At 58.4% G+C, this 23522-nt stretch overlaps 1 protein-coding gene across 6 annotated transcripts; it reads right to left on the bottom strand.

Annotated features, from left to right (window-relative positions):
* Positions 1 to 1074: 1074 nt before the first annotated feature.
* TTYH1 (tweety family member 1) lies at positions 1075 to 23522 on the bottom strand. Of its 6 annotated transcripts, none has more exons than XM_050771923.1 (14): positions 23270 to 23499; positions 19393 to 19571; positions 17320 to 17431; positions 16297 to 16517; positions 11782 to 11877; positions 9229 to 9301; positions 8630 to 8705; positions 7971 to 8026; positions 7671 to 7763; positions 7341 to 7433; positions 2498 to 2640; positions 2322 to 2367; positions 1594 to 1677; positions 1075 to 1429 (listed from the first exon to the last, which is right to left on the bottom strand). In XM_050771923.1, the coding sequence occupies exons 1-13, from the start codon at positions 23393 to 23395 to the stop codon at positions 1636 to 1638; spliced, it is 1356 nt and encodes a 451-aa protein (XP_050627880.1). In that variant the 5' UTR covers positions 23396 to 23499; the 3' UTR covers positions 1075 to 1429; positions 1594 to 1635. The 6 variants fall into 6 exon arrangements, with proteins under 6 accessions (XP_050627880.1, XP_050627881.1, XP_050627876.1 ...); XM_050771924.1 differs by having other exon boundaries at positions 1594 to 1674; XM_050771919.1 differs by lacking the exon at positions 2322 to 2367 and having other exon boundaries at positions 1594 to 1674; positions 23270 to 23522.

Below are 23522 nucleotides of genomic sequence, written 5' to 3'. Positions count from 1 at the left end.
TATAATTTGTCAAATAAGCTATCTTTTCCTTTCTGGTTTTATGATCTCTTGCTGAAACTCCTCCCTCCCCACTTTCCCTACCCAGTTATACAACATGCAGACAACATACAAATATTCTCCTAATTTCTCTTTTTTTCCCCCCCCAGAGATGGAGTCTCACTCAGTCACCCAGGCTGGAGTGCAGTGGGTGCAACTTCCACCTCCTGGGTTCAAGCAATTCTCCTGCCTCAGCCTCCCGAGTAGCTGGGGTTACAGGCTTGTACCACCCCGCCCAGCTAATTTTTTTTTTTTTTAAGTAGAGATGGGGTTTCACTGTGTTGGCCACTCTGCTTTCAAACTCCTGGCCTCAAGGGATCCACCCATCTTGGCCTCCCAAACTGCTAGGATTACAGTCATGAGCCACCGCAGCCAGCCTCTCTCTGTTTTTTGTCTTTTTTTTTTTTTTTTAAGAGACAGGGTTTTGATCTGTTGCCCAGGCTGGAGTGCAGTGGCACGATCACAGCTCACTGCAGCCTCGAAACGAGCTCAAGCCAGGAGCCTCAGCCTCCCGCGTAGCTGGCACCACAGGCATGCACCACCATACCCACCCTCCTAATTTCTCCTGAAATTCTGTGCCTTTACTTGTACACATCCAGATCTTCCACCCATCTTATCTATAGAAGGTTTTGGCCAGATGGAGAGCCGATATGTCACTACTGCTGCTAAACCAACCGTCCTTTCCACACTGACTTGAAATCTGTCTTCTGTCATGCATGTGTATATATATATATACACACACACACACACACACACACACACACACACACTTAGATCTATTTCTAGGCCATCTATTCTGTGCCAGAGATGTCTGTGTCTTCCTATGTCAGAACACATGTATTACTTTTAGAATCAGAAGAAAGGGTTCTTTTTGTTTTTTGATTTTTTTTTTTTTTTTAAAAACCATGTCTTTGGAGCCCCTGCTGAGCCTGGACAGGCACAGAAATTCCTGGCGGCTGGGAGGCCAGGGGAGAGAGGACAGCAGGGAGGATGTCACAGCCCCGAATCAAGGGAGAGGAGAAATAAGGAGGGCTCAGCTGCTTGTAAAATAGTCTTCCCTTTTATTTTCAATCAACCCTTTTCCAAGTTAGTGCCACGAGTTGAGATCAGGGGGTCAGAGCCCACTGGGATGTGGCGGGGGCAGCAGGGGGACTCATGTCCCCCGCCCCCAGCTCAGTCCCTCCAAGGATGGGACCGGCAGCCAGGGATGAAGGGTGTGAGGCTGTCTGCCCCCTCCCCTGCCAGCCCTACTCCCTAGTCTGCCCCCTCAGCTACTCCCAAGGCCAAGGACAGGGAGGCGGTCCTGTGCGGGCTGTCCGTGGCCAAGAGTGTTAGTGGTCAGAGCCCAGGCAGGCTGGGTTAGTGGGGTCTCCTCCGGCAGCCAGGGAAGGAACTGCGGAGAGAGGGAGAGACGGGGCAGTGATGCAGGTGGGAGGGCCTGCCCCGTGGGATCCACCCAGCAGGAAGCACGCAGCCCATGCCTGGAGCAGCTCAGAGGGCAGGAGGAGAGGGCAGAGGTCAGGCTGTAGGAGCTGGGGGTGTCCCTTGGAAGCTCACCGAAGAGGGGAGCCAGGGTCCAGTCCGGCAGGGAGGAGGGGCTCAGATAGACGACTGCCACTGCACAAAGCGCTTGGATTCCTGCTGGAAGATTCAGGGGAGAGGAGGGAATGGAGTGGGAATTGGTTTTGTACTGTGGGAGCCCTGCCCCTCCTCCCTCAGGCCCGAGTCCAGGCCCCCAGCCCCTCCTCGCTCAGACCCAGGAGTCCAGGCCCCCAACCCCTCCTCCCTCAGACCCGGGAGTCCAGGCCCCCGGCCCCTCCTCCCTCAGACCCGGGAGTCCAGGCCCCCGGCCCCTCCTCCCTCACCCGGGAGTCCAGGCCCCCGGCCCCTCCTCCCTCAGACCCGGGAGTCCAGGCCCCCGGCCCCTCCTCCCTCAGACCCGGGAGTCCAGGCCCCCGGCCCCTCCTCCCTCAGACCCGGGAGTCCAGGCCCCCGGCCCCTCCTCCCTCAGACCCGGGAGTCCAGGCCCCCGGCCCCTCCTCCCTCAGACCCGGGAGTCCAGGCCCCCGGCCCCTCCTCCCTCAGACCCGGGAGTCCAGGCCCCCGGCCCCTCCTCCCTCAGACCCGGGAGTCCAGGCCCCCGGCCCCTCCTCCCTCAGACCCGGGAGTCCAGGCCCCCGGCCCCTCCTCCCTCAGACCCGGGAGTCCAGGCCCCCGGCCCCTCCTCCCTCAGACCCGGGAGTCCAGGCCCAGCCCCTCCTCCCTCAGACCCGGGCGTCCAGTACCTGCGGGTTGAAAGGGTCGTCATCGTCTGTGTCATCGTAGTCGTCACTGGGGTTTGATGCGGGGCATGGCAGAGAGGCGGGATGGGGACCCATCAGGAGGCTGCACCCCCCACCCCAACCATGGTCCCCAGGTGCTGCCCCCGCTCCCCAGGACCCTGCCCTCCCCCGCTCCTGACCTGGGTGGGAAGAGGGCCCAGGCGCGGGGCAGGCTGCAGAGCGCGGTGGCCAGCGCTCCCGCGGACAGCAGGGAGAAGAGCAGCAGGAAGAGCAGGCCTTCCAGGGCGTCTTCGCACAGGCCCCGCAGGGCTGCACCGTAGTCCTGAGGGGAGGGCGTCATCGGGCGGTGCCCCCACCCCCTCCCCCACCAGCACACACTGTGCACACCAGTCTGGCTGTCCTCCCAGCTGTGGTACTGCACACGTCAGCCGACTGCTCTGTGACTCAGTTTCCCCTGTCAAAGGGCGGTTCTGAGAATACAGTGGGGTCGTTGGTGTGATAGGCCTGGCACTCAGGAATGAATTGCACAGACTCCAGACTTGGCGTCTCCTGAGCTGCACAACCCCCCCCCAACCCTGTCATTGCAGGTCCCCATCTCCCTTTCACATGGATCCTTCCCCACCAGCACCCCACATCCAGAACCAGTCCAGCATCTCCCACCAGCCCTGGGCCCTCTCCTCCATCTTCATCTGCCCCGGAACCTGAGAACTGCCCCTCCTGTTTCCCTTCTGCGTCCCGGCAGCGGCACCCCCTGCAGAAGCATCCTCTCCTGTACCAGGCGCCTGCAGGCCAGCCACCGCCAGCTCCGCCTTGGCCCAGGGCTGAGGGCTTCATAACCTGGGCCCTGCTGACATTTTGAGCCAGATCATTCTCTGTGGTGACGGCACTGCCCTGTGTGTTGTGGGGTGCTGAGCAGCACCGCTCAGTTCCACCCACCAGATGCCAGGAGGACCCCCTCCCGCGGTGTGGCAACCAACAGCAACTCTGCACCCAGTCAAGTGCCCATGGGGGCTACAGCACATGGAACGGCACGTAAAAGAACCAACCAGTGGCTCAGGATGACACCACACACACAATACACACTCAACACGCCAACAAATGCTGGCTCTGATGACTGTCATCCCAAGAAATCAGCAGAAACGGCCTTCACCGAATGCTAAGCACCTGCACAGCCTAATGCACTCAGTGGGGGTTGACAGAGCCCCCACTACCATGAGAACCTGGGCCTCCATCTCCCCTGTCAGGGCATCAGGGTCCTCACAGATTAAAAACCAAGAATAAGCAGCCAGGCCGGGCACTGTGGCTCATGCCCCTAATCCCAGCATTTTGGGAGACCAAGGTGGGTGGATCACCTGGAGGTCAGGAGTTTGAGAACCGCCTGGCCAACATGGCGAAATCCCATCTCTACTAAAAATACAGAAAAACTAGCCAGGCGTGGTGGTACTGCCCCCAGTACCAGGAAACTTCGGTAAACAGGACAGAGAAGGTCATCTCAGAGGGTGGTGTGTGCAACGAGGTAGGAGGGCGAGGGTCAGTGCAGGGTGGGAGTAGGTCAGGTGACCCCACCAGCAGGGATGGGTCCTCCAGGAAGGAGCCAGGCAGAGGGCTGTGCAGAGGAAGCTGGGAAGGGTTGAGGCCAGAGGCAGACGTATCCAGGACTGACCACCCAGGCCCTTGTAGGTCAGGGCGAGGAGCAGGGATTTTAATCCGTGTCCAGGGGGAATCACCAAGGGTTTTAAGCAGAGGAAGAACTTGATCGGATTGTGTTTTAAAAGGATCACCCGGCTGGCTGGCTGCTGCATGCAGGACAGATGGGGGTAGGCAAGGGGGGACAGGGAAGAGGCCCCTGCAGTCATGGCGTTTAGGATGCGGGGACCCGGGCACAGTGGTGGAGGTAGGAACAGTGGTGGGAGTCCAGATAGGTTTCAGAGGAAGGGCCAACAGAACTTGTTCCGAGAATGGTTGTGGGAGGTAAGAGCAGGGAGCTGGTTGTGGGAGGCATGAGCCTGAGTTTCTGGCAGGAACACCTGGTTGAGGTGGGGTGTCTGTTACTAAGCCAGTGAGGGCAGGGGTAGGGACCTGTCAGGGCAATGGAGGCTCTGTTTTGAGAGTATTGGTACATGCACACTGTCCTTCATCCTCACAACAGCCCTGCCAGGCAGACACTGACCCCCACACGCTGCTGCCTTTTGCAATGGTGGAAAGAAGTTGCAGCCCAGAGAGGGCAAGCTACTTGTCCGGAGTCACACAGTCTGGAAAGGGCAGAAGTGAGATGGAGCTGATTCACTTAGGCTCCGGCGCACACCCTCCTTCCTCCTCATCCCTGATGTCCCTTATTGTTGTTGTTGTTTTTTTTTTTTTTTTAATGTTAAAATAGAGATGGGGTTTCACCATGTTGGCCAGGCTGGTCTTGAACTCCTGAGCTCAAGGAGTTCTGATCTGCCCCACTGGGCCTCCCAAAGTGCTGGGATTATAGGCACAAGGCACCCATGCCCAGCCCCCTCTTTTTTTTTTTTTTTTCTTTGAGATGGATGATCGCTCTGTCGCCCAGGCTGGAGTGCAGTGGCATGATCTCAGCTCACTGCAACCTCCACCACCCCGGTTCAAGCAATTCTCGTGCCTCAGCCTCCTAAGTAGCTGGGAATGCAGGGGTGCGCCACCACGCCTGGCTAGTTTTTCTGTATTTTTAGTAGAGATGGGATTTCGCCATGTTGGCCAGGCGGTTCTCAAACTCCTGACCTCCAGGTGATCCACCCACCTTGGTCTCCCAAAATGCTGGGATTAGGGGCATGAGCCACAGTGCCCGGCCTGGCTGCTTATTCTTGGTTTTTAATCTGTGAGGACCCTGATGCCCTGACAGGGGAGATGGAGGCCCAGGTTCTCATGGTGCAGCTGTAGGGGAGGGTAGAGTGATCTGTCCTCCTCCTTCCCTTCCCTCCCTCCACGAAGGAGTCTGGGGGCCTGTATTCCAGTTTCTGCCTAGGCCACAGAAAAGTGCCTGGACCCCAGTTTATCCTTATGCAAAAGATCAGGGCAGCCCTGGGCTGGGTGGGGGCCCAACCTTTCCCAGCTCAATAGTCGGCAATTCTGAACATGGCTTCAGTGCTTGCTCCCCACTCCCTTTTCGGAATGCCAATTTCAGAAGGGTGGGGGGCAGTGGGAGCCACAGAAGGGGTCCGTCTGAGCCAGACCAGGGAAAGCTCAGGTCCAGGTATGGTGTAGATGAATCCCTTTTGGGTAGGGTTGCCAGATCAAATTCAGGACTTCCAGTTCAATTTCAATATCAGATGCCCATAAGGATAAACCGGGGTCCAGGCAGTTTTCTGTGGCCTAGGCAGAAACTGGGCTGGAATACAGGCCCCCCGGACCCCTTTGTGAAGGGAGGGAAGGGAAGGAGGAGGACAGATACATAATTTTCTAGGGTAAGTATCTCCCCAGCATTGCACCGGGCATACTTATAGCAGAGTGGTTTGCTGTTTGCTGAATCTGGCAGCCCTATTCTAGGGTCCATGGGGGGACAGATGGGGAAGGGACCATGCTTCCTTCTCCAGGAGAGAGAACGAGGCCTCAGCTGCAGTAGGGGCATTGGGCATTGAGAGTAGATGGATAAAGGCATTCCAGAAGCAGAAAGGACAAGACTGGACAACTGCCTGGCTGTGGGGGGCAGAGGGTGGGGCCCTCCGGAAGGTCCCTCTCTCTTCAGTGTGCACGGGCTGGCTGGCCGTGGGACCTTGGGAAAGTCCCTCAACTCTGCACCTCATCTTCTAAGTCTGTTCAGTGGGATAAGGGATAATCATAGTTCCTTCCTCATAGCATTGTTATGAGTCATCGATGAGTTACCACCTGTGAAACGCAACAGGGTCAGGTACTTGGTGAAGCTATGCACATGTGCGGTCTTTGATGGGCAGACTGGCCGGGGAAAGGCATCCTCGGGTGTGTTTTCGAACAGCTCTCACTGGTGTTGTTTGTTTGTTTGTGACAGAGTTTCGCTCTTGTCGCCCAGGCTGGAGTGCAGTGGCGCAATCTCGGCTCACTGCAACCTCCGCCTCATGGGTTCAAGTAATTCTCCTGCCTCAGCCTCCCGAGTAGTTGGGATTATAGGTGCGTGCCACCACCGCGCCTGGCTAACTTTTTGTATTTTTAGTAGAGACGGGGTTTCACCATGTTGGCCAGGCTGGTCTTGAACTCCTGACCTCAGGTGATCCGCCCACCTCGGCCTCCGAAAGTGCTGGGATTACAGGTGTGAGCCTCTGCGCCCGGTCAGCTCCTACTGTTTTATAAGGGAATTTTTTTTTTTCGATCCTCACGACCATCCAGTAAAAAAAAAAAAAAAAAAAAAAAAAAAAAATAACACTTGTCCTTCCTCACGGTAGGGGTGGGAAGCAGAGTCAGCCAGGCTCACCTGCCTGTGGCCACGCAGCCTACAGCAAAACCCAAGCTGGAGTCTGCAGGACACCAGATATCTTTCCTCCTGGGCACCCTGCCCGCCCCTGCCTGTCCAGTGTATGAACAGCATACGCCCCAGGGGAGCTGGACAGGTGCCCACTCTTGCAATCCCAGTTTTATAAGTGAGGGAACTAACTGAGGTACAGAGAAGTTAGGTGACTTGCCCTTGGTCAAGAGCTAGGACTGGAACCCAGGCAGTCTTATTCCTGAACTCACTGAGCGGCAGCCTCTAGGAGGGAGGGAGAGGCAGGAGGAAGGAGAGAGGAGAGAAGACAAGGAAGGAAAAGGTGGCAGGAATGGACGGGGAGGGTGGGATGGGGACCCAGGGAGGAGTGCGGGAGTTGGAGGGGGGAAAGGGAGGGAGGAGGGAAGGAATGTGGATAATGCTTGATAGGTAGGTAGACGACAGGTAGAGAATAGATATAGGACAGATAAATCATATAAACAGGATACAGAGATATCCTCAGGCGCAATGGCAGGGGTCCAAGGAGAGGAAGGAGCTAGTTCTGTGGGTCGAGGCAGAGGCTCCCAAGACTCCCCGTGGGAGAAGAAATTGGGAAGGGGAAGGGGGTTCACCTTGTGCAGGCCACGGCAGTGCAGCAGTGCCACCAACTGGTGAAAGTTTCCTTCTGTCACATTCAGAGTCTCCTCCAAGGACAGCAGAGGCTTCTGCAGGGCGAGGACAGGTCGTTTTCTCACCCACTCGTCAGGCTCGCCCAGTGCCCTGGCCCCGCCCACAAGATAGGGCCCCGCCCAGCTCTGCGGCCCCGCCCACAACCCAGAGCCCCGCCCACACACGGCCAAGGGGTCCGGGTCTCTGGGTTCTACCTACGCCCCACAGCTCCACCGCGCCCCTCCCGCCTTCCCCTTGGGGTCCACGTGTCTGGGGAGCGCCCACCCACCGACCTGCGCTGAAGGGAACTGAGGCACAGCTTCTCTCTCCAGGCCCAGCAGCTGGGAGTGGATGTTGGCCAGAGCTCGCTGGGACAGAGTCAGCCTCTGCAGAAAGAGAAAGGGAGGGAGGAGGACCCAGGAGTCGACGTCCCCGGCCCTCTTTCCTCTCCTCCGGACACAGCACTCGGGCCCCTGGCCTGCATCCTCCCCGGAACCCAGGAGTCCAGGCCCCAGCCCCAGCCCCTCCCCCTCCCTTCAGAGTCCAGATTTCTGGTTCCCTCAACACCCCTTTCCCTTGCCCGCAGCCCTAACCTGTTGGAAGGGGTTGGAGACGGCCTGGTTGCAGAGGAAATAATAGCTCAGGATGTCTGAAGTGGGAGGAGGAGAGGGGAGGAGGCCATGAGCCTGGGCCCCCAGGGACCTCCCGGGGGAAGGCCGGGGACTGGGGGGTTAGCAGGGTTAGGGGCCTCAGCCCAGCTCTGGAGGCCTCCTGGAGCCAGATGGCCTTACCTTCAGAGACCCGCCAGCCCCGCGTCCCTTCTGCTCCTGCCACAGCCAGAGCAGGCGCTGGTGCACATCCCTGTACTCCCTGGGAAACCCTGACTTAATGGTGCTCCCCAGTTTTCTCCAGGGGGCGAAAGCCCCCATTCCTGACGCCCAGAAGCACCCTTTCCTGACCCTCCTCTCTCTTCCTGGCACCAGCGTATTAATCCCGCCCTCTTTTCCAGCGCACCAGGACAGGCGCTGCCAGCTGGAGCGGAAGGGATGAGGGTCTGGGCGGTGGCGGGGCTCCAGGAGGGCTCCGAGCTGGGGAGTGGCCAGGAGCCCTGCTTCCCTTCCAGAGGGCTGGGTCTCGCCTGGCGGGCTGTACCCCCACCCCACCCTGGGCAGGACCGGGCACAGAGGAGGCCTCAGGAAGCCAGGGCCTGCACTGCCCAAACCGGCGGACCCACCGGGCCCTTGGAAATCACCTGAGCTGAGCCCTGTCTCCTCCTGGGTCAGGTTCAGAACATAAGGGTCTGGATTGGAGCAGAAGTCACTGAGGCCCTGTGTGAGGCAGCAGAAAAGGGGCTCAAACCTGAAACTGCCCCAATTCCACATTTCCACAGCACACAGTGCCTGGCTCCCCGGCTCCCCTCTGCACCCAGGGGTCCAGGTCCCAGCCCTTCCTCCCTCAGACTCAGGAGTCCAGGTCCCAGCCCCTCCTCCCTCAGACTCAGGAGTCCAGGCCCCAGGCCCCTCCTCCCTCAGACCCAGGGGTCCAGACTCCCCAGCCCTTTCTCCCTCAGACCCAGGAGTCTAGGCCCCCAGCCTCTCCTCCCTTGCACCCAGGAGTCCAGACCCCCAGCCCCTCCTCACTCGTTCCTAGGAATCCAGGCTTCCAGCCCCTCCTCCATTACAGCCTAAGCGTCCAGGACACCAACCTGTACCCACTCAGGACCCAGAAAACCAGCCCTAAACCTCAGAGCTGTGATCGTGCCCCCCAATTCCTTTCTCTGCTAAGCCATGCCATCCCAGGATCCAGAAGTTGAAGTCTCCAGGCCCCCAATGGCCCAGCCCCGGCACTCACCACAGCCGTGGCTGCCTCCAGGCCCATGGAGCCCCAGCTCAGGACAAGAACCAGGAGACTCATGACCGTCATCCTAGAGTGGGGGAGGGAGGATCAGCCTGGGGTTCTTAATCTCCTAGCCTAGCCTCTTTCCACACCCCAAATCCCATCACAGCCGCCCCCTCTACCCCACACCCACCTCTGGAGCCTGGAGGATCAGAATTAGGGACACAGAAGTTCGGTGGTGGGGGGTGGGCCGGTGGCTGCTGACGTCCAGCTGGACATCTGGCTCCTGCCCAGATGAGCAGGGTGTGGGGTATGAGCAGGGCCCTGGGCTAGGGGGTCGTGGCTTGGATCCCAGCTCCAGGACCCTGAGACGGTGACTGCTCACCTCTGGGCTCACTTCCCCTGAAGGTTCCCAAGTCCACCCACAGCCTGGTCAGCCTCTGGCTCTGCCCTGTCTCCTCTGAGAATGGGAGACAGTTCCAGGGCTGAAATCTGAAAGTCTCTGGACTTTCCAGGTGGGGAGGGGTGCAGGGGGCGTGTCAGCACTGGTAGGGTGACCAACAAGCAGGAAGGGCACCCAGGGGTCCCCAAACTGAAGGCCTGGCCTCCAGTCCCAGACTTGCCCCGTGTTGGCTAGGTTTACCTGTCTGCAAACCTTCGCAGGGTCTCTCCCACTCTCTCAGGGACAATGGAGGCACGAGTTCAACTCCGCCCCACCCCACCAGGGCCAGAGAGGATGCAGGGACTCCTTCAATGGGAATGGCCTGCCTGGTTCAAATCCCAGCTCTGGCACTTCTAGCTGTGTGGCCCTGAGCAAGTGGCCCAGCCTCTCTGATCTTCAGTCTCTCCCTCTGTTAAACAGGGAGAAGGGCCGGGTGTGGTAGCTTGTGCCTATAAACCCAGCACTTTGGAAGGCTGAGGCAGGCAGATCACTTGAGGCCAGGAGATCGAGACCAGCCTGGGCAACATAGCGAGACTCCATCTCTACAAAAATATGCAAAACTTAGGCCAGGCGCGGTGGCTCATGCCTGTAATCCCAACACTTTGGTAGGCAGAGGTGGGCGGATCACCTTAGGTCAGGCGTTCGAGACCATCCTGACCTCTACTAAAAATACAAACTTAGCCAGATATGGTGGCACATGCCTGTAATCCCAGCTACTTGGGAGGCAGAGGCAGGAGAATCGCCTGAACCCAGGAGGCAGAGGTTGCAGTGAGCCGAGATCGCACCACTGCACTCCAGCCTGGGCAGTAAGAGCTAAACTCCATCTCAAAAAAGAACTTAGCTGGGAGTGGTGGCATGAGCCTATGGTCCCAGCTACTCTGGAGGCTGAGGTGGGGGGATCACTTGAGCCTCAGGGGACAGAGGCGCAGTGAGCCGAGATCGTGCCACTGCACTCCAGCCTGGGCAACAAAGCAAGACCTTCTCAAAATAAAAAACAAAAATAGGCCAGGCGCGGTGGCTCAAGCCTGTAATCCCAGCACTTTGGGAGGCTGAGGTGGGCGGATCACGAGGTCAGGAGATCGAGACCATCCTGGCTAACACGGTGAAACCTCGCCTCTACTAAAAAACACAAAAAACTAGCCAGACGAGGTGGCAGGCGCCTGTAGTCCCAGCTACTCAAGAGGCTGAGGCAGGAGAATGGCGTGAACCCGGGAGGCGAAGCTTGCAGTGAGCTGAGATCCGGCCACTGCACTCCAGCCCGGGCGACAGAGCGAGACTCCGTCTCAAAAAAAACAAAAAAAAACAAAAAACAAAAATAAAAAACAGGGAGAAGGAAGCACCTTCCTCACAGGGTGGGCATGAGGCACTCCAGGGAGTACAGAAAAGAGTGTCGGGCGCGTAGAGCGATCTGTGAAATAAGCGTGGTCCTGCGGCTCTGCCACGACACTTAAGGGCCACTCAGCCTCGGACTTGGCCACCACCCTCTGCCTCAGGTCCCTGACCGGCCACATGGAGTCTTATGGTAACTCCTTTATCTGAAGGAATCAGCATGCATGACCCTCAATAGATCATCATCCTCATCTTTTTTTTTTTTTTTTTTTTTTTTGCACTTTGTCGCCCAGGCTGGAGTGCAATGGTGTGATCTCGGCTCACCGCAACCTCCACCCCCCGGGTTCAAGCAATTCTCCTGCCTCAGCCTCCTGAATATCTGGGACTACAGGCGCACATACCACCAAACCCGGCTAATTTTTGTATTTTTAGTAGAGACGGGGTTTCTCCATGTTGGTCAGGCTGGTCTCGAACTCCTGACCTCATGATCCACCCAGCTCGGCCTCCCAAAGTGCTGGGACTACAGGCGTGGGCCACAGCGCCTGGTCTCATCCTCATGTTTATTGCAAACACAATGATTATTTCTGCCATGATTCCAGCATACTTCATACTGTGAGGGCTGCCTGTTTTCAGGTCTGTCTCTGCCTCCCTCCTGGGCTACTCTGACTCTCTTTTCTTCGTGTGTACCCAGCCCTGAAGGACCACCGTCCTCCGTGTAGGACAGTTGTAAGACTGAGGTCCTGCCTGCCAGGAGAGTGCCAGGCACGCACTGGGGAACCCCTACTGCCTACACTTACACGATCACCAGCCACTTGCTCTGCTTCGCCAGGCCCAGGAGGGTGAAGAGGCAGACCAGCAGCTCCAGGAGCAGCAAGAGGACATAGGCCAGCCACCTGGGAGGGGAGATGGTAGGGCTGAAACCACAAACCTGCCTCCAGGCACCCCGGCGGAACAGCAACCCCGCCACCAACGTTCACCGAGATGGTAGGGCTGAAACCACAAACCTGCCTCCAGGCACCCTGGCGGAACAGCAACCCCGCCACCAACGTTCACCCCGCACCCCCAGCTCAGCCTCACATTCACTACCCTCCAAGCTCAGCCTCCTGCTATTTACTGTGTCTGGGCCACAGCCCAGCTCATCTGTGAAATGGGCTCATCAGGAGATGGGTCACTGGAGAGGTTTAGAATACAGGTCCTGAGCACCTGGGACTATCCCCTGGCTGGGCCGCACACACATGCCCTGGACCAGGGACATGTGATGTGTCCTCTCCGAGCTCCCCATCCCCAACCACGCCCTGCAGAGTGGAGATATTCCTTCTCAGACTGCACCAAGGATCCCATCGCATCCCCTGAGGGCATGACATCTGGAGGCAGAGGCTGCCTGGTCTCAATCCCAGCCCCTCCGCTTAACCGGCCGGGTAACTCTGTCTGGGTAACCTTAGCCTCTCGTTCCTCAGTTTCCCCACCTGCAACGTGGGGAGCACAGCACCACTGGCTTGAGAATGTTGCCTCAAGTGGGATGCGTGACTAGAAGTGCTTAAGAGAGTGCCAGGCACGTGGACACACTTAGAGGTTAGCCTGAGCAGGAAAGAGGGAACTGAGATGTTATTTAATAGTTAATACTTGGCCGGGCGCAGTGTAATCCCTGCACTTTGGGAGGCTGAGGCGGGTGGATCACTTGAGGTCAGGAGTTTGAGACCAGCCTGGCCAACATGGTGAAACCCCATCTACTAAAAATACAATTAGCGGGGTGTAGTGGTGCATGCCTGTAATCCCAGCTACTTGGGAGGCTGAGGCAGGAGAATCATTTGAATCCAGGAGGTGGAGGTTGCAGTGAGCCAAGATAGCGCCATTGCACTCCAGCCTGGGCAACAAGAGTGAGACTCAGCCTCAAAAACGAAAAAAAAAAAGTTAATACTTAAATATCTGCAAAGCGCCCACCACGATTCAGGAGGTGCAAGCACCCAAGCCACAGTGAGAGACAGGACCAGCTGGATTTCGTAGGCCCATCAAGAACCCCTAAGCCTAGCTGGGAAGGTGACCGCCTCCACCTTTAAACACGGGGCCTGCAAGTTAGTTCACACCTGACCAATCAGGTAGCAAAGAGAGCTCACTAAAATGCTAATTAGGCAAAAACAGGAAGTAAAGAAATAGCCAATCATCCATTGCCTGAGGGCACAGGGGGAGGGACAGTGATCGGGATATAAACCCCGGCATTCCAGCCTGCAACGGCTACCTGCTTTGGATCCCCTCCGTTTGTATGGGGGCTATTTTCACTCTATTAAATCTTGCAACTGCACACTCTTCTGGTCCATGTCTGTTATGGCTCGAGCTGAGTTTTACTCGCCGTCCACCACTGCTATTTGCCGCAGTCGCAGACCCGCCACTGACTTCCACCCCTCCGGATCCAGCAGGGTGTCTGCTGTGCTCCTGATCCAGCCAGGTGCCCATTGCTACCCCCAATCGGGCTAAAGGCTTGCCTTTGTTCCTGCACTGCTCAGTGCCTGGGTTCGTCCTAATCGAGCTGAACGCTAGTCGCTGGGTTCCACGGTTCTCTTCCATGACCCATGGCTTCTAATAGAGCTATAACACTCACCGCATGGCCCAAGATCCCATTCCTTGGAATCCGTGAGGCCAAGAACCCCAGGTCAGAGAACAAGAGGCTTGCGGCTACCTTGGAAGGAGCCCACCACCATCTATGGAGTTCTGGGAGGAAGGACCCCCCCCCGGGAACAACAGTGCAGTGCCCAGCACATAGTAAGTGCCCAGTTAATCCTGCCATTCTCTGCAGGCCCCACAAGCTTGGGCTTCACTCCTTACCCTCATCTCTGGCTGCTTCCCCCCCAGCCTCACAAGTGCCGCCTGCTGCAAGACTCCCTTGAGGGACCCTGATTTGTCTCTCGAGGGACTCCCAAGTGTGGGGTGCTTTCGCAGTGGTGCACCCGGAATATACCCTGGCGTCACCCTCATGGCTACCCCCACTTCCCTGCCCTCCCCCAGGAGGAGGAGCTGAGGCCCGGCTTGTGTGGCCCCTGGGCCTGACCACAGTGCAGGACCTGGATTTCCGCAAACTTAGGCCTGTCTGTCTGTTGCATCTGCTGCCCTGCAGGTGTGTCTTGACCTCCAGCTTTTTCAGCCCCAGTCTGCCTTCCCCACTCCCAGAAGGTCTCCCGAATCTCAGCCCATGCCCCGCAGGCAGGGCCCCCAGCTGACGTCGCATGAATGAATGAATGAATGAATGAATGAATGAATGATTACTAATGGTCAAAGCGATGAGGATGCCATCATGGTGGCCGTTGGGAAGGGTGGCTGCCTGGACGCTGCACAGCCCCCTGCCTCCTCTTCTCCAAGTGCCACCTTCTCAGTCCCCCTGATGAACTGCCAGACTCTGTTCCACCTCATCTCCCTCTATAATTTTCTTTTTTTCTTTCTCTTTTTTTTTTTTTTTTTTTGAGACAGAGTCTCACTCCACTACTCAGGCTGGAGTGCAGTGGCACAATCTCCGCTCACTGCAAGCTCCGCCTCCCGGGTTCACGCCATTCTCCTGCCTCAGCCTCCTGAGTAGCTGGGACTACAGGTGCCCGCCACCACGCTTGGCTAATTTTTTTTTTTGAGACGGAGTCTTGCTCTGTCGCCCAGGCTGGAGTGCAGTGGCCGGATCTCAGCTCACTGCAAGCTCCGCCTCCCGGGTTCACGCCATTCTCCTGCGCTTGGCTAATTTTTGTATTTTTAGTAGAGACGGAGTTTCACCGTGTTAGCCAGGATGGTCTCCATCTCTTGACCTCGTGATCCTCCCACCTCGGCCTCCCAAAGTGCTGGGATTACAGGCGTGAGCCACCACGCCCAGCCCCCTCTGTAATTTTCTCCAAAGTTCTCATGGCCCAACACCTTACAGAGGGTTTTGCTCTGCATTTGTCCCTTGCTGGCGCCCCCTAGAGGACGCAGCCACGTGGCAGGGATTTCTGCCACTTGCTCACTGCCCTGCCCCACTACCTGGGCGGCTGCACTTCCCGTGCACCTCTGCGGTGCTCTCCCTGTGCCAATCGCCCTTCTCAGCACTCAGATGCCAACTCAACAGTTCACAACAATTTAACAAGGGGGACGCTGCCCCGATTCCCATTTCACAGATGGGGCCTGCAAAGTAACTTGATTGCAGCCGCGTGGTTAGGGAGGGGCTGGCTGGCTTTCAAGTGCAGGTTCCTAACCTGTAGGTCCGCTGCCTCTTTCGCCAGAGGGTGCTAAATAAATGGTGCGGAACAACACTTTGGGAGGCCTAGGAGGGCAGATCACAAGGTCAGGAGTTCGAGACCAGCCTGGCCAACATGGTGAAACCCCATCTCTACTAAGAATACAAAAATTAGCCGGGCGTGGTGGCGCATGCCTGTAATGCCAGCTACTCCCGAGGCTGAGGCAGGAGAATCACTTGAATCCGGGAGGCGGAGGTTGCAGTGAGCTGAGATCGTGCCGTTGCACTCCAGCCTGGGCAACAGAGTGAGACTCCATCTCAAAAAAAAAAAATAGTGCTGAAAAAATGCACGTGTCACACGGATGAACGGGTGAGTGAGTGACCTGCTGGGTTAGTTCAGGAGTGACTGAGTCCAAGAGTGACTTGCTGAATGAGTGAGTCAAGGAATGAATGCATGTGTGAATAAGTGAGTGGAGTGATGATGGAGGGGGTGGGTGAGTGAATGGGCGAGGACATGGGTGTCAGGATGGCCATGGGGTCCTATGATCTGTCCCTCCACAGCAGGGTTTATCGACCTCATCATATTTTTATTTTTTTGAGGTGGAGTCTCACTCTATTGCCCAGCCTAGAGTGCAATGGCAAAATCTCGGCTCACCACAACCTCCACCTCCCGGGTTCAAGGGATTCTCCTGCCTCAGCCTCTTGAGTAGCTGGGATTACAGACGTCTGCTACCACACCTGGCAAATTTTTGTATTTTTAGTAGAGTCGGGGTTTCACCCTGTTGGCCGGGCTGGTCTCAAACTCCTGACCTCAGGTGATCCACCCACCTCAGCCTCCCAAAGTGCTGGGATTGCAGGCCTGAGCCACTGAGCCTTGCCAGCCTCGTCATAATTGACATGGTGGCTGGATCATTCCCTGCCGATGGGTGGGGAGGGGGGTCCTGTGCCTTGCAGGGTGTTGAACAGTCCCTGGGCCCTACCCACTGGATGCCAGAAGATGCACACCCCCCCCCCCCACCGGCTGTCACAACCAAAACTGTCTCCAGACATGGCCAACTGTGCCCCCGGGGACTCTGTCTGAGAGCTGCTGGCACTGAGAGCAAGAGCAGCAGCAGCAGCCTCTCACCTGTATTCCTCCACGAAGGACACATCTTCAGCCACCTGCAGGGGGCTCAGGGGCACTCCCTGCCAGAAGGCCAGCCCCTGTAGCTGCTGGGCCACCGCCTCTGCCTGCCGCCGAGCCCCTCGGGCAGCAGCCACCAGCTCTGTGCGAGGCTCGAGCACCTCCTCCAGGGTGGTCAGCTCTGTCCTCACTGCCTCGCCCAGCCTCTCCACCGTCTCCAACACCTGGGGACAGGACAGGGGCTGAGGTCTGGGAAGGACATCCTTGGGGGAGCCCGTGGTCAAGGCCCGGGGTTTTAGAGGTGAAGGAGGGGTGCACAGTAGCGGGTGTCTGAGATCTGGAGTCTGGGACATCTGAGGATTGAGGAAGGGAAGGGGTTGGGGAGGGGCTCCAACATCAAGTTCATGGAGTTCTGTGGCCTCTATCCAGAGCTCTGGGCGGTTGGTAGCTTGAGCCCAGGGTAGTGAGTCCAGCCCCAGGACTGAGATTAAGTGTGGAGCTTTAGGTCTGAAGTTTTCGTCTGCCTTCCAGAATCTGGGGTCGCAAGTCTGGGTTCCATGGTCTGGGGTCTGCAGCTGGACATGGAATCTAAGGCCGGAGGTGGGGCCAGGCCTCAGCCCCAGGGCCCAGAATCCTGGAGCTGAGGTCAGAGCTGAAGCCTCAAGTCGGGGACCTGGGCCTCAGGGCGGGGGTCCCTGAGCTTGCTTATGGGCCAACAATCAGATCTGGGGCCCTGGATCTGGCCCGAGGACAGGGGCTGGCGTCCCTGGTAGTTGGTTTCTGTGTGGTTTGGGGGTTTCAGGTAAGGTCCAGGGCTGGGCCCGGGTGTGAGGTCCTCAATTTGCAGCCAGGGTAGGGGGTTGGGTGGACAGTCTGAGGTCCGTGGGTCTCAGGATGAAGTTCCGAATCTGGGGTCCTAAGCTTCAAGCCTGGGGTCTTAGCTCTGAGTTTGGATCCCTTTGTCCTTGGGTGTGGGGAGCCCATCCGGGTGTGGGTCTGGGGTCCCACTGGTCGCTGGCCCCTCACCAGGTGGTCGATGGCGCTGAGTGTGTGGTTGGCGTGCAGCAGCGCGGAGCTGAGCTGGGACACCCCATCACTGGTCTCACTGTTGCCATAGAAACCGATGCCAATGCCAATGCTGAGCGGAGGAGGGAGAGGAATCTCAGCGGGTCCCAGGACCCCGGGGGCCACCATCCCCTCCCACCCCATCCCCTCCACCCCGCCTTCTTATCCACCCCTCCCATCTCTCAGCCCCACCCCATTGGTCCAGCCCGTGGGAAAAGGGCGACTTCAGGCTGGCCCCCATCGGTTGCCAAGGTAACGGGAAGGCCTCACTCCCCCAGTGGAGGGACGTCATTGTGATGCTAATGGTGGGTGGAGTGGTAGGGGGGAGGGAGCCCCCGATTTAACTCGCACCTCCCTGGAGCAGAACCCCAGTCACACCCAGCTTCGGGATGGGCCGTCTTCCCCTCCCGATGACTGCCTGCCCCACACCCTTCCCCGCATCCTTTGCCAGGCAGGCAGCCCTCCTGGCACCTGTCCTAGGGTGCCCTAGGATCCTTGGAGTCTGCAGCGTCAACCCCTTGTGCTGAGACGTCCCCCGCCCCCACCTGCTGGGGGTTCCTAAGGGTACGAGGGGGCAGCTGTCACCATCTCCTGGGGGGGACGCTGAGCCTGGAGCTCTCAGCCTTCCCCCACCCGGGACCCAAGCGTCTGGCCAGCTGGGAGGGAAGTAAGGGAATGTGGGAGGGAGGCTGGAGGATGGGCCAGAAGCCGTGCCCCCGCCCGGGCCCTGCCAACACACAGAGCTCCATTGTGGGGCCTGAATGTGGGGCCCCAGACCCCTCCCGTCCCCGCCCCCGGCCGGTGTCCCGCAGTGGAGGGGGCGGGAGCCTGACACCCTCACAGTTCCCAGCCCCGGCTGGGCCTCCACCCCCATCCCTCGGGTCGGACGCCCAGTGTCCCCGCCCCATTGTTTGGAGTCCTACAAAGCTCCTCTTGTTCCCAGTTCCCCCCAGGCTGCGGGGGCTGGGGCCGTGTCTCTCCCCCACTGGGCCTTTGTCCACCTCCCCTGTCTCCCCCCACGCCAGAGAGCCAGAGGAGGAAGCGTCCTGGATACAGGGCACGCATACAGGTCCCTCCCCTTGCCCACTGTGGGTCTGGGGGCAGGCCGCTGGCCCTGTGGGACCGCCCCCCCGCCGTCTGTGGAAGAGGATAGCCGTCTGTAACTTGTGGGTGCTGCTGTGCTGGGGAGGGGGCTATGCTCAGAGCTTGCTCTTGGTAGGTGGTGTGTTCACATTGGAAGCCCCCTAAGCACCCTTTGGGGCCTGGGTCTGAATCTCCATGCTGCCTCTTAAGCCACGTGGCCTTGAAAGGTGACCTCCCCTCTGCCCCTGAGCCTTCCTCTTTGGAAACTGGGCCTGATACCCCTGAATCCAGCAGCATTATTGTGAGAAGGAATTAGACCAGCTCAGGTCTGGGCACAGATGAGGTGCTCTTGGAGGGTGAGTATCTATTTATCGTCTGTCTCCCTGATTAGAACATAAGCTGCATGAGGGGCTCCTTGCCTGGCTTGGTCAGTATCTGGCACATAGTAGATACTCAATAAATAGTTGTCGAATGAATGAGCTGGTGAATGACGGAATGACAGACATCACCAGTTAACGTTGGCTGAGAGTAGCTGCAAGCCAGACACTGTGCTTTCTCTCCATCTTACCCCAGCAGGAGGTGGGCGAGACGGTAATACCCACTTTACAGAGGTAGACATTGAGGCCCAGGGAGACTATCACTCCCTTAGGTCACACGGCTATTCAGTGGGAGAGCCACCAAAACCAAGCCATCTGACTACCCTGCACCTTCTCACCAGATGGCTGCCCTTGATTCACTTCCTCTCCAGAACCTCACTTTCTCCATCCATCGAATGGAAGAGTCCTTCCTGCTGCGCGCTGAAGCGGGCTTGCAAATGGCGGGGAGAGGGATGAGGGAATTTTCTCCTTCCTGTCTGCTTCCTCCACGTCCCCGGAGGACACCCCCAGGAAGGCCAGCAGAGAGCTTGGGGAGCCCTGTCCCCACCGCCCACCCACCCTGGGGCCCCATTACCAGCCGGCGAGAAGGGCGACAATGCAGCTCCAGGTGACGCAGCCTCCTCCGGGCGAGGGGGTCTTGGACCCGGGAGGCTCGGGGGGCCGGCAGCAGCAGAAGCGGATGAGGTAGACAGCGATGAAAATGAGGCTCAGGCCCAAGCCCAGGCCCGCCAAGGCCGCCACCAGCAACAAGGCCTGGGGGAAGGGGGTGACATCAGGCCTCCGAGGGCACCAGCGTGTTCCACACTCAGATCCCCCTTCCTGCGTGGCTTGGGGGTCGGGGTCTGGGACGTCAGAGTGAAGGTGGGAGGCATCCCTGGCCTAATCTTGGGGGAGATTGGGGCCCAGCCCCTCCCAGGCTGGCAGCTGGGGTTCCAGGTGTCAGGGCCAGCTTGCTGCAGGGAGCTTCCAACTGGGGGCCCCAAGCCTTGGGTCGCAGTTCTGCTCTGCCCTCCAATGGCTGTGCAACCTTTAGCAGGAACCACCCCTTCTCCTAGCCTGGGTTTCCTCCTGCAGCCAGCAGTTGGAATGGAGCATTTCCCGAGGCCCCTCCACAATCGTGTGGGATCAGGGGGCCGGTGAGGGTGTGGGGGCACCTGTTCCTGGTGCCTCGGGCCAGGCTGGGGGAGGTGTGCTTCCTCCCCCTCTCCTCCCTGCTCACTGTCTCCCCTGCTGCTAAGCGCCACACCCCACTACGCCTGAGCTTGTCACCCAGAGACGGGGCGAGGGGCTGTGTGGCAACGTGTGTGTTTGTGTGTGTGTGTGTGTGTGTATGCAAGACTCAGAAATGGAAACTGGGAGAATGAAGACAGAACAGAGAGAGAGAGAGAGATGGAGGGAGGCGCAGGCAGAAAGACACAACCAAAAAAAGAGACAAAGATAAGACAAGGTTTGGGCATGAGTCTGAAAAAGGCAGAGAGCAAAAGAGATCAAATCAGAGAGGAAGAGCAGAGCAAGGGAGAGAGAGCGTGAGAACACTATAGACACAGGAGAGACACACAAGGACAGAGGCTGAGAGAGCCTCTCAGGCCCGGGAAGACAGAGGCAAGCAGTGGAAACATTCTGCGGTGGGGAAAGCCTTGCAGAATAACAGGGTGTCCACGTGGCGGGGATTTTACAGCTGACCTGTGCGGTCCCAGAGGCCCAGAGGACCACAGTGGCCCAGGGGGTTTGTACTGAGCCCTGGAGCTTGGAGGGACAACATTGGGATCAGAGTCACACTTCTGGACTTGCCAAGGCTGTTTCCCCTAAACCATGGTGTTTCTGCCTTTGTCCCCACACACACACACACACACACACACACACACAGTGGCACAGTGGTGTGTGTGTGTCCTAAGTGTGTGCAGTGTTTGTGTTTCTGGTGTGAGACTGGATGTTTTTATCTTTGGGTTGTCTCCATGAGATGAGGATGCACCTGAGTGTGCCTCCTGGGTGCACTGGTGTCTGCAAATGAGAACATCTGTGGGCATTTGCGTGTTCTGGGCACAGTTCCTTGGGTCTGTGAGTGGGTCCAGTTGTGTGTGTGTAACAGTGTGGGTGAGTGTGTGTGGATGCGTGACTGCATGTGAGGGTGTGTGTGCACATGAATGTTAGAGTCAATATATGTGTGCGTGTGTGTGTATATGTGAATGTGAAATGTATAAATGTGTGTGTGCATGTGTGTGTATATGGGAGTATAAACGTGTATGTGTAACTGTGCATGCATGAGTGTGTCAACATATATATAAGTGCAGTGGGTGCTTGTATATGGGAGTAAATGCTTATGTGTGTATGTGAGCGTGTGTTGAGTCACTGTGTGCAGTGTGTGTGTGCATATGTGTGATTGTGTATGTGTAAGTGGGTCTAGCCATGTGAGTGTATGCATGTGTCTATATGCGCGTGTTGTATGTGGGTGTGAGTGCATAGTGGGAGTAGTAAATGGGTATATGTGTGTGTGCATATGTGTGTGCATGTGGTGTATAATGAGAGTAAGTGGGTGTGTGTGTGCCTGTGCAGATGTGTGTGAGTGTGTGCATGTGCGTAATGAGAGTAAGTGGGCGTGTGTGTGCCTGTGCAGATGTGAGTGTGTAATGGGAGTGTGTGCATGTGAGTGTGTAATGGGAGCGTGTGTGTGCCTGTGCATATGTGAGTGTGTACTGGGAGTAAGTGGGCGTGTCTGAGTGTGCCTGTGCATATGTGAGTGCATGTGTGTAATAAGATTAAGTGGACGTGTGTGTGTGCCTGTGCATATGTGTGCAGGTGTGTAATGAAAGTAAGTGTGGGCATGTCTGAGTGTACCTGTGCATGTGTGTGAGTGCATGTGAGTGTGTAATGGGAGTAAGAGAGTGTGTGTAATGGGAGTAAGTGGGCGTGTCTGAGTGTGCCTGTGCATATGTGAGTGTGTGCATATGAGTGTGCTGGCAGTAAGTGGGCGTGTGTGTGTGCCTGTGCATATGCGGGTGTGTGTGTGTGTGGCTGTGTGCCTCCCCGCGGGCCAGTGTCCCAGAGGCCCTAGCTGTGTCTGCAGCTGTGCCCACGGTGGTCGCGTCCCTGGAGGGGTCCCCCTCTCCCCCCTTGGCTGTGGGGCTCTGCCTGCGCATCCCTGCCACCCTGACCCTGACCCCCGACCATGGGGGCGGAGTGAGGCTCCCCCAAACCCGTGCCTCTGGCGGTGACTGGGGCCGCGGATCCCCGCGTAAGGCTTCGGGAGGTCTCGGGGCCAGAGCGGGCGTGATTCTGGGCCCAGGCCGGAGCCGGTGGAGCAGCGGGGTTGGAGGTGTCCGTTGTGTAATCGCGAGGCTGTGGGCGAGGGGACGGCGGTCCCCGTGTGTGGGGAGAGGGGGCGGGCGAGGAGCAGGCGGGGAAGAGCTGCTCAGGGCTGTGCCAGCCATGACCCAAATAGCTCAGAACACAGCACGCATCCCCTCCGCGCTTTTCTGGGACCCCCTCCACGCCCCCTGAGCTCTCCAATCCCAGCCCCCTTTTCCCAGGAGCAACCCAGGACAGCGCCCAGGGACTCAGGCCCCATCGGCAGGGCCAGGACCCGTCCTGGGGCCACATCGGGACTCCCTGCACCCCCACCCGTGCCCAGCTCTGCCGAGCCTTTCTCCTCATTAATCTCAAAGTCAAGGACTTGAATTAAACTGGGTCAGAGGACAGCTCTTTCGCCCGTTGGAGCTGCCCCGAGCTGGGTCCCTTCCCCAGGGACCCCGGCTTCTGTGAGGTTCCCACACCGGCCCCACCCTCGGGACCCGGGTCTGTCATCCCGAGGCTCCCCAAACCCAGCCTCATCTCGGCCCTCACCCCTGCAGCGTCCTGACCACCCCTTCTTTCTTGGGACGGGCAGGAAGCTTTCTCTCCCAGCGCGCCTTCATTTTCCAGCCCTGGCACTCAGCCCTTTGAGCCCCCTTCCCCATTTCAGACTTTCAATCCCATCCCAGCACCCCAGAAGCCAGCGTTTTCCCCTCCACCGTTATCAGGTCCGCTGTCTCCTGGGTCCCCCCTTATCTGGGACATATTCACCTGCTCTGATCCTGTGGGGCTGGGTCATCTTTTAGGGCAGGGAGAGTAGACCTAACCTCCCGATGACCCCGGAGGCCAGCTTCCCAGGCAGGTATCAGACACCCGGGAATCCGGGTCCCCCCTCCCCTCCACTCCATGAACTCAGGGGTCCAGGCCCCCAGCCTTCCCTTATTGAGAGAGCTCGAGGTCTGGACCCCGAGCGAGCGCGCGTCCCGGGAGAACCTCCAGGTATGGAAGCCCCAGGCTCCTCCTCCCTTTGCAACCCCAAAGTCCGGGCCGGCCCCCAGCCTCCGGGGGAGCTCAGGAGATCTGTGACCCAGCCCCCTCCTCCCTCGGGACCCAGGAGCTCCGGCCCCCAGCCCTGGCCCCCAGGCCCTGGCGCCCGGTCCCACCTGCTGGTATTCCTGCTCTTGGGGCGCGAAACCGCTGGGCACCGGGCGGAGCTGGAAGTCGGCGCGGGGCAGCTGGTGGAGGAGATGCACCCAAGCCGAGGGCCGGTAGCCCGGGGGCGCCCCCATGGCCCCCGGGGGAGGGGGCAGCGGGGCGGACGCCGGGGCTGCGGGAGCCTCCGGAGTCGAGCGGGGCGCGGGCGGCGCGGGGTCTGGCTGGGCTCAGGGGAGCGGGAGCGGGGGGGAGGCAGGGGGT

The sequence above is a fragment of the Macaca thibetana genome, chromosome 19 (assembly GCF_024542745.1).
Source record: "Macaca thibetana thibetana isolate TM-01 chromosome 19, ASM2454274v1, whole genome shotgun sequence".
Lineage (NCBI taxonomy): Eukaryota > Metazoa > Chordata > Mammalia > Primates > Cercopithecidae > Macaca > Macaca thibetana.
Note: the sequence above shows the minus strand (reverse complement) of the source record. Positions and strands in the feature narration are given on the sequence as shown.